This window comes from Mandrillus leucophaeus, unplaced genomic scaffold, assembly GCF_000951045.1.
Source record: "Mandrillus leucophaeus isolate KB7577 unplaced genomic scaffold, Mleu.le_1.0 Scaffold123, whole genome shotgun sequence".
In the NCBI taxonomy this organism is placed as follows: domain Eukaryota; kingdom Metazoa; phylum Chordata; class Mammalia; order Primates; family Cercopithecidae; genus Mandrillus; species Mandrillus leucophaeus.
This window is the reverse complement of record NW_012100654.1, coordinates 1,040,936-1,051,026: the sequence shown is the minus strand read 5'-3', so window position 1 is coordinate 1,051,026 and position 10,091 is coordinate 1,040,936. Positions and strand designations below refer to the sequence as shown.

At 46.7% G+C, this 10,091-nt stretch overlaps 1 protein-coding gene across 3 annotated transcripts in view; it reads right to left on the bottom strand.

The window, feature by feature from the left end:
- Positions 1 to 10,091, bottom strand: part of ALDH1L1 (aldehyde dehydrogenase 1 family, member L1) — an 85,485-nt gene that overhangs the window by 12,101 nt on the left and 63,293 nt on the right. For all 3 annotated transcript variants that reach the window (XM_011971521.1, XM_011971519.1, XM_011971520.1), the window contains 2 exons: positions 8,689 to 8,776; positions 2,225 to 2,318 (listed from right to left, as the gene is read on the bottom strand). In XM_011971521.1, the coding sequence (XP_011826911.1) occupies positions 2,225 to 2,318; positions 8,689 to 8,776 (182 nt within the window). The remainder of the gene's footprint in view (positions 1 to 2,224; positions 2,319 to 8,688; positions 8,777 to 10,091) is intronic.

Below are 10,091 nucleotides of genomic sequence, written 5' to 3'. Positions count from 1 at the left end.
ATCTGCCCGCCTCGGCCTCCCAAAATGCTGGGATTACTGGCATGAGCCACAGCACCCAGCTTCCCCGCCCCCCACTTTGAGATAGAGTCACACTCTGTTGCCCAGGCTGGAGTGTAGTGGTGTGATCTCGGCTTACTGTAACCTCCGCCTTCCGGGTTCAAGTCATTCTCCTGCCTCAGCCTCTCGAGTAGCTGGGAATATAGGGGCATGTGCCACCACACCTGGCTATTTTTTGTTTGTTTGTATGTTTGTTTTGTAGAGATGGGGTTTCACCATGTTGGCCAGGGTGGTCTCAAACTCCTGGCCTCAAGTGATCCGCTGGCCTCGCCTCCCAAAGTGCTGGGATTCCAGCGTGAGCCACCATGCCCAGCCTAGTATTTATTTTTTTTATATAAAATGCTCAAATTGAGGTAGTTTTGTTTTTTGTTCTGTTCTATTTAATTAATCAATTTTTTTTTTTTTTTTTGGAGCCAGGCTGTCTTTGTTGCCCAGGCTGGAGTGCAGTGCATGATCTTGCCTCATTACAGCTTCCACATCCCAGGCTCCTCCCACCTCAGCCTCCCGAGTAGCTGGGACTACAGCATGTTCCACCACACGCTCGGCTACAGCATGACATCATGAACTACATATCAATGGTACAATGGTTACCACGGTGAGGCAAATCAACATATCTTGCCACCCAAACCCTCTGTCCAGCTCTGGAGTGCTCAGAGCTGACATTTCCTGAGCCCTCACCCTGGACTTGACTCACCTGTGCCCAGATGTGACTACAACCTACACACCTCAGAGGAAGAGACCAGCTAGCTTTTGAATCAGGAGAGGCAAACCTGCTATGACTACTTGCAGTTACCCCATTCCCCTACCCACATCACTCAAAGTGCAGGTGCCAAAACCCACCGCCAAAAGTTCAGTGTCAGGGCTGGGGCAGGCTCCAGTGTCAGTCAGGGCTCCAGCTGCTACCCTGTGGTCTGGCCCTGGCTGGCTCTCCCAGCTTGTCGGTGATGGAGACGAGAACTCCTGCACTGTCAAACTGCTGTAATGGAACTGATGGGGGACTTCAGGCATGGGTGTGACCCAGGTCATATTGTGGTTTAATGACAGAGCCTGGGAGATGACACCAGTCAGTTTGAAGCCAAAGTCCAAGAATGAAGACATGAATTGACCTAGATCACTTCTGTCCATAGAAATAGAATGAAAGCTTCAAACACTAGCCAAATAGATGATGGGACTTTTTTTGATGGTAGCCACATTAAAGGAGCTTGAGACCAGGCTGGGCAACATAGCAAAACCCCAGCTCTACAAAAAATAAAAAAACTTATCCAGGTGTGGTGGCATGTGTCTATAGTCCTAGCTACTCGGGAGGCTAAGGTGGGAGGATCGCATGAGCCAGGGAGGCAGAGGCTGCAGTGAGCTGTGATCATGACACTGCACTCCAGCCTGGGTGACACAGTGAGACTCCATTGAAAAAAAAAAAAAAACCTGAAAAGAAACAGGTTTCTTTTATATTAATATATAATAATAAAATATTTTATTATATTTTATTTAACCCAACTAATCAAGAATATTATCATTTCAACTTGAAAGCAATATAAAAACTTAATGAAGGCAGAGCACAGTGGCTCACGCCTGTCATCCCAGCACTGAGATGGGAGGCCAAGTCAGGTGGATTGCTTGAGCCCAGGAGTTTGAGACCAGTCTGGGTAACACAGTGAGACCCCTGTCTCTATGAAAAACACGAAAAATTAGCTGGGCTTGGTGGTGCATGCCTGTAGTCCCAGCTACTTGGCAGGCTGAGGTGGGAGCACCACTTGAGCCCAGGAAGTCAAGGCTGCAGTGAGCTATGATGGTGCCACTGCACTCCACCATGGGTGACAGAGCAAGACCTGTCTCAGAAAACAAACAAACAAAAAACATCCTATTAATGAGCTATTTCAGTTTTTTGTGGGTCCTCAGTTCTTGAAATCCATGTGTGTTTTACACTCTCAGCACTTCTCAATCCAGTCCCTTGCTGGTCTGACAGTGCTCCGCAGGTCTCCGTCCAGGCCTCCCAGGGCTTTGTCAGAAAGGCAGATGCCTCTTCAGCGTTTGCATAGAGCCCAGCAGGGCCTCGGAAGTGGCTGCGCCCTGGAGCTTGAGAAGCAGGACACAGCTCCTCGGACAGCACTGCCATGTCCCAGGCGCAGCCTGCGGCAGCCCTTCCTCTGCCCCACCCCCAGCCACGCACCTTTTCATGATGTGCTTGCCCACCTCCGTGGAGCCTGTGAACCCAATTTTCCTCACATCAGGATGGTCTGAAAGTCTCTGGCCGATCAGGGAGCCTGTGGGTGGGAGGGAGGGGGGAATCAGGGCAGTCCCCCTGGTGCTGGGGAGGCAGGAGCCCACCTCCAGGCCTACACAGGTCCACTGGGAGTCTGGGGCCCTCAAAATGCTCCCCACACGCTTGATCCCCATGGTGTCTGGGGCTCGTGGAGCCTCACTCCCTATTAGGGGCTGAACTGTGTCCCCTAAAATTCATATGCTGAAACTCTCACCCTGTGTACCTCTGGATGGGGCTGTGTTTGGAGACGCGACCTTTACGTAGGTGATTAAGGTAAAATGAGGTCATTGGCATGGACTCTAATCCAATCTGACTAGTGTCCTTCTAAGAAGAGGGGATTTGGGCAATGACGATGCGAGGACACAGGGAGTGGAGAGGAGAGCTGTCCGCAAGCCCAGGAGAGAGGCTGCAGGAGAAGCTGACGCTGCTGACACCCTGATCTTGGACTTCCAGCCTCCAGAACTGAGAGATGATAACCGTCTGTTTCTGAAGCCCTGGTCTGCGGGGCTTTGATGTGGTAGCCCAAGCAAACCAACCCACTCCCCACATGGTTTTCCACCATCACGCAGACCCCAAGGTGAGGGCACCAAGCCTTCAGCTCTTGTAGGGGCTCAAACAGAGACCCAAGGATGCCTGACTAGGTCCCTGAGGGGTGTGGCATCCTGAGCATCACAGACTCTAAAACACCCGCCCTCAGGTGAGCCAGCCACAGAGGCCTTGCCACCTGCTGTTCCTCCCAGGGAATGCCGTGATTCCTGCCCTGTCCCATGCCCCCAGCCCCCACTCTGAGCCGTGCCCAGCACAAATCCTGTCCCCAACCTGGCTAAGTCCTTTCTGTCCCTCAGGTCTCCATCTTAATGAGACTTCAGAGTGGGCTCCCGGATGCTGCCTCCTCCCAGACGCAGCGTAGCTCCCCACTTAAGTCACTCTCTTGTTTTGGCTTCTGACACCGCACCCTCCTAATTCGCCTCTTACTTCTCTGATGGCTCTTTTTCCATCTCCTTTGCTCACCTAACCTTAAAATATCCAGCACCTCTGGCTCCGTCCCAGGCCCTCCTCTCTCCTCAGTTTACACTGTGTGCTCAGCTGATCTCACAGGCTTCCAAGGGCCATCTCAGGTACGTCACCCCCCCAAATCGGCCTCTCCAGTCAAGCTCCTCTGGGATCCAGATCCACTGGTTACTCCTCTGCCTGCGTGGCATCTGCACTTGGATGTCTTCTGGCTTCTCAAATTCAACAGATTTGAAACTGAAGTCTTAATCATTCCCCTAGACCTGCTCTTCGTCCAGGGTTCTCCATTTCAACTTCTCCTTGCAGCCAGCTGGTTCAAGCCAAGAACCCAAGAGTCATTCTTGACACCTCCCTTCCCCATCCCATGACTCACTCAGTCCAGAGCTCCTGCACCTATCCAGTCCCTTCATCTTCCACCACTCCCCTGCCTCCAGGCTTGTAAAATTCACATGCCCAGGCACACCTGGGAAGGTTCCAGTTTGGCAGGTTTGGAATAAGACCCTTGTATCCTCCCTCTATACACAGTTAAAGCTCTACCAGTGATTTTGATACTAACTCCATTCCACCACTCCCCATTAAATCACTGTTTTGGGGAGAATACATTTGAAAAATATGTATCTGCTAAAGAACTGATGTCCAAAATATACAAAGAACTCTCAAAACTCAACAATAAGAAAACAACCACTAAAAACTGGGCAAAAGACAGAAATAAACACATCACCAAAGAAGATAGACAGATGGCAAATAAGCACATGAAACAGTGCTCAATGTCATTTGTCATTAGAGAATAAAAAACTAAAACAGCAATGAGATACCACTGAACAGCTACGAAACAACCAGAATCCAGAACACTGATGATGCCAGATGCTGGCACGGATGTGGAGCAACAGGAACTCTCAGTCATTGCTGTGGGAACGCAAAATGGCACAGCCACTTGGGAAGACAGTTTGGCAGTCAGTTTAAAAACCAAATGCACTCTTACTATATGATTCAGCAACTGTGCTCCTTGGTATTTACCCAAAGGAGCTGAAAACTTATGTCCACACCAAAACCTGCACACGCATGTTTACAGCAGCTTTATTCAGAGTTGCCAAAGCTTGGAAGCAACCAAGATGTCTTTCAGAAAGTAGATGGATAAATAACTGATGTGAATCAGACAAGGGATATTATTCAGTGCTAAAAAGCAATGCGCTATTAAGTCACAAGAAGTCATGGAATAACCTCAAATGCATATCACTAAGTGAAAGAAGCCAAATGAAAAGTCTGCATATGATTGCAATTACATGACATTCTGGAAAAGGCATAACAGTGGAGACAAGAAAAAGACCAGTGGTTGCCAGGGATTAGAGAGAGGAAGACATAAAAGATATAGCACAGAATATTCTTAGGGCAGTGAGACTACTCTGTGTTATACTCTAATGGTAGATGCAAGGCATTACACAGTTGTCAAAACCCATAGAATGTACAACCCAAGCGTGACCCCTAGGCTATGGACTTTGGGGGATAATGAGGTGTCAATGTAGGTCATTGATGGTAACAAACATACCCCTCTGATGCTGGATATTAGTAGTGGGGGCTGTGTCTGTGTTGGGGCAGGTGGTATATAGGGACTCTGTACTTTCTGCTCAATTTTGCTATCAACCTAAAACTGCTCTAAAATAAAGTCTATTTACTAGTAATAGTAATAATAGTAACAAAAATAATAACACTTTCTTAGGCTATTTAAGAAATATTTCCAAAAAGGTATCATATATCAGACCACAGACATTCTCCATTTTAGAAAACAGGATTTTTACAAGCTGCTATGTGTTGGACTGTGCCTCCCCCAACCACTCACTAGAAATTCATAGGTCACCATCCTAACCCCCAGCACCTCACAATGTGGCCTTATTTGGAGATGAAGTCAGTACAAGTAAAATTAGTTAAGATGACGTCACTGGGGTGGGCCCTGATCCAAAATGACTGGTGTTCTTATAAAAATGGGAGATTTGGGCATAGACACCACACCTTCAGGGAAATGCCATGTCAAGATGAAAGCACAGATCGGGATGATGCTTCTACAAGCTAGGAGGAGCCAAAGAAGAACTCTTCCCTAGAACCTTTTAGATGGAGATGGCCCTGCTAACACCTTCCATCCAGACTCGTAGCCTCCAGAGCTGTGAGGCGCTGCCTTGCAGTGGTTTATGCCACTCGATTTGCAGTGCTTGGTGACAGCAGCCCTGGCAACTCACATACAGGCCATAGTCTCTGATCATGACGTAATACAAGTAGAAATATAAGAACAGAATTTTAAATTTTAGACAAAAAACAACTTGGCAATTGTTTTAAAATCTCTTTTTACTTACTGTGTTAGAGAGAAGACCAAAACTACAACTATATGATATTTAACAATAATAAAAACATGAACACAATCTGCTCAAAAGGCATGAGGCAGGAGTGCATTTCCGGAAGGCCAGCTTGAGGAGCCCTGCGGTCAATTCCCCAGGGAAACCACTATCCTGGTGAAGATGATCTAAAAACAACCACTTAAACTCCTGGAAATTTTTCTAAGGACATACAACAAAAGGAAAAACATTCTTCAAGAAAATCCGACTCTCAGTAAGGGCAGGGAAAGTCTGTGACACTGAAGGCACAGTCTGCTCCCTCCCCTTGAGGGAAGCTCCACTCCACGCAGGTGTGGCCAGGAAGGCAGCGCTCCTTTCCCTCTCAGCTTCCAGCGAAGGAAGCTGGCATCCACCAGTGGGTGCAGGCCACCAAGGCCTCTCCTCTCCGCCAACTCTCAGTTGCAGAAGCTAAGTTCTTGGTGACTACGGCTAAGATGCTGTGGCCCCTTCCTCCACCCAGACAGCACTCATAAGGGGAAGAATCTACCCCAGGTGTGCCAGACGGAGAAGACAGCGCATGACTGTATTCAAAGTGCAAGACAGAACAAGTGCAAAGAAAGAACAAGATTGTCAACCCAGAATCTTACGTCTAGCAATACTGTGTTTCGAAAAGTAGAGGCAAATAAGGATATTGCCAGATAAACAAAAACTGAGATAATCTGTTGTTAGCAGACCCACCTTATAGGAAATACTAAAAGAAGTTCTTCAAGCTAAAAGCAAGTGACTACAGACAGTAGTCAGAATCCACAGGAAAAAGCAAGGAGCACCGTAAAGGTAATTAGGTAATTATAAAAACAGTATCAATGCATATTTTATTTGCTTTCTTCTCTTAACTGATTTAAAAAGCAATTGTATAAAATGATTATATATATAATAGTATAATTGTGGGGTAACAAACAGAAATGTAATATATTGGACAATAAAAGCAGAAAGGAAGTAGGTGAGAATAAAACTTAAATGGAGTAAGGTAATGACACTAGATAGCAGTTCAAATCCATAGGACCAGCTAAAGAGGACCAGAACTTGTGAGTCAGATAACATAGACTCTGCACATAGGGACTTATTCTCCTTTCTTTTCTCAACTTCTTTAGTAGATGTAAAATTATATAAAGTAATATATGTAGCAATGTATTATTGGGTTTGTAACATACATAGATGTTCTATGTGTACAAAAATACGTGATCCTGGCACAAACAGGGAGAAGATAACAGACCTATCCAGAAGTAACATTTGTACATTTCACTGGGATTAAGTTCATATAAATCTGAAGTTGATTTTGATAAGTATGTGATAAGTCCTAGAATAACCACTAAGAAAATAACTGCAAATGTATACTGAAAATAATTATTGAAAGCATTAAAATGTTATGCTCAGAAATATTCACTTAATGCAAAAGAAAGTAGTACAGCAGGAGAAAGAGAGGGAAAAAAGACAGCAGACTCATAGAAAGTGAAAAGTAAAACGGTAAACCCACTGTATCAATATTAACATTAATGTAAAGTCTCCAGTCAAAGGCAGAGATTATGAGACTGGATTAAAAAACAAGATCCAACTATATGTTATATATGGCACATTTTAGATTCAAAACTATGAACGGGTTGAAAGTAAAAGAATGTAAAAATATATATCATGTCAACAGGAACCATTTGAAAGCTAGTGTGGTAATACTTATAACAGACAGAATTGACTTTAACACAAAAACTATCATGAAAGATAAATGGGGCATTTATAATGATAAAAGTGTCAGTCACAAGGTATGAGGTGTAATCAAACCTTTTTTTTTTTTTTCGAGACAGAGTCTCGCTCTGTCACCCAGGCTGAAGTACAGTGGCACGATCTCAGATCACTGCAAACTCTACCTCCCAGGTTCAAGTGATTCTCGTGCCTCAGCCTTCAGAGTAGCGGAGGTTACAAGCTCCTGCCATCATGCCCAGCTAATTTTTGTATTTTTAATAGAGACGGGGTTTCACCATGTTGGCCAGGCTGGTCTTGAATTCCTGACCTCAGGTGATCCACCCACCTTGGCCTCCCAAAGTGCTGGGATTACAGGCGTGAGCCACTGTGCCTGGCCATCACCAAAATTCTTTCAAATGCTTTCCTTATCTGAACCAGAAAAAAATTAATGAACTAAATTTTCAACCCAAAAAGCTACAAAAGAAAAAAAAAATAGAAGAACCACTCAGGAGAACACAGACGAGAACAATAAAAGCAGGGAGAAACTAGAAAAATAGCAATGGAAAAGGTAAGGAAATCGAGGAACTGTATTTGATTTTTTTAGGGTGGAGGATGGAGACAAGCAATAACTTTTCACCAATTTAATCAACTTAAAAAGAGAGAGAAAAAGGAAAAATATAAAGAATGTATTACAACAATCAAAAGGAAAATCCAAAAAGGAGATAAAAATTATGAGATTATTATATACAACTTCATGCTAATACATTTAAAATCTGCATAAGAAGGGACTTTTCCATAAACCAGAGATGTGTATAAGAGACAGGAGATTATTATATACAACTTCATGCTAATACATTTAAAATCTGCATAAGAAGGGACTTTTCCATAAACCAGACCACTAAACACAACAGAAAGTTAAAAAGTAATTCATGTATGACCTCCCTAAATGCTCTAAGCCTGAAATGTTCTACAGAAAAATTCTCTCAAACTTCCAAGGGCAGATAACTCCCAAGTAACAACTTTATTCCAGGGCGCGCAGACACACACATACACACACATACACACACACACACACACACTCACACAATGGAACACATTCAGCTGTGGCATCTGAAGATAAAAGCCCTTCCAGGTGCAGGCGCTCTCCCCCATGGGAGCAGCCTCCTTTGCCACAGGCTGGCCCCCGCCTGGGCTCTCCCCAGGCTGCTCTGCCCTCATGCCCCTATCCAGTAGGGCCTGCTTTACCCAATGGCATCTCCAGCTGCTGGAAGCCCTAGCCCTGCCCCTGACCATGGCTCTTACCAGATCCTGGAAGGACGTTGACCACACCTTTGGGAATGCCAGCCTTCAATGACAGCTCTGCAAACTTCAAGGCAGTGAGTGGGGTCACCTGGGTGTGGGGCCAGGGAAGGAGACTGGGTAAGGAGGTTTTTGAAAGTGGGGCTCTGCCTTCCCTCCCTGCCTTCCTCTCCCAGCAGCCCAGCAGTAAGCAGGGAGGAGTAGCTGCAGACTGTGGCACCAGGAAGACCCCAGGAAAGCCACCAGAGGGGGCCCTGCCCGCCCAGCCAGCATGCCCACAGCACCAGCTGGGAATCAGGGTGGGCCAACCTCTGGTGCCCTAGCTTCTCCTCCTGGCAGGGCTCCAGCCCCCGGCCAGGCCTGGGTTCCCTTCTGCACAGCATAAGTTTCTAAAGCCAGAGGTTAAGGTCTCCTCAGAGGGTTGTTGTGATGCTTAAATAAGCAAATGTATGTAAATTACTATCTAATTTGTGATACATGTTGAAATGCTTGAGGCATGCCTGACTCAGGGTAAATACTATCAATGTCAGCCATCATTGTTGTTTTTCATTACCTCAATGCTCTTGCTGTGAAATTACCCCAAAGAAGCTGGCAAGTGTGTGCCCTCCTGGGCACACCATCCCTGCCATGTCATGCACCATCCTGGGAGGCAGGCAGCGGGCAGGCTGTCATTGCCAATGTACAGATGAAGAAACTGAGGTTCACTGGCGGTGTCCTCACTTCCAAGGACCTTCCCAGCATGCCTGGGTGACCCTTGACATCCCACCTCTACTCCCCCACCTACACCTCTCAGACACCACACTGCATAGCTTCTCTGTGCAGGGATGGGGGCCACGAATCCCACCGCTCACCTCGCTTCCCTCCAGGACTTCTGGTCTCAAAAGCCACATAAGAGACATGGCACCATCTTTATGGATAGACTACTCAGGCTGTCTTAGAGCATGGGGCCTGGTTTCTGCCCCGTGAATCCAGAGTGCAGAAATCCCTGCCTCTGCTCACCTGAGCAGCTGCAAGTTCCAGCACAGCCAGCTGGCCTCAAGCAGCCGTGGCTGCAAAAGAGTCTGCTTTGGAGAGTTCTGCCTGCCACGTACACCTCTGCCCACTGAGAGCAGGGCCATGGAGAGCAGCTGGCATTAGCAGGACCCTTTGTCCAGTGCCCGTGTGGCCAAGAGAGGCCCTTCCCTTCCTCCCTTACAGAGTTAGTTCCTGGTCCTCTCTGTGGCCCGCAGGCCCTGTCTGGAGTGAGCCCACGCTCACCTGAGCTGGCTTGATCACCACTGTGTTCCCGGCAGCCAGGCAGGCAGCTGTCTTCCAGGACAGCATCATCAGGGGATAGTTCCAGGGGATGATGATGCCACAAACCCTGCCACACAAAAGAGGTTGGCCTTTGTCCCTCTTCCCCACCA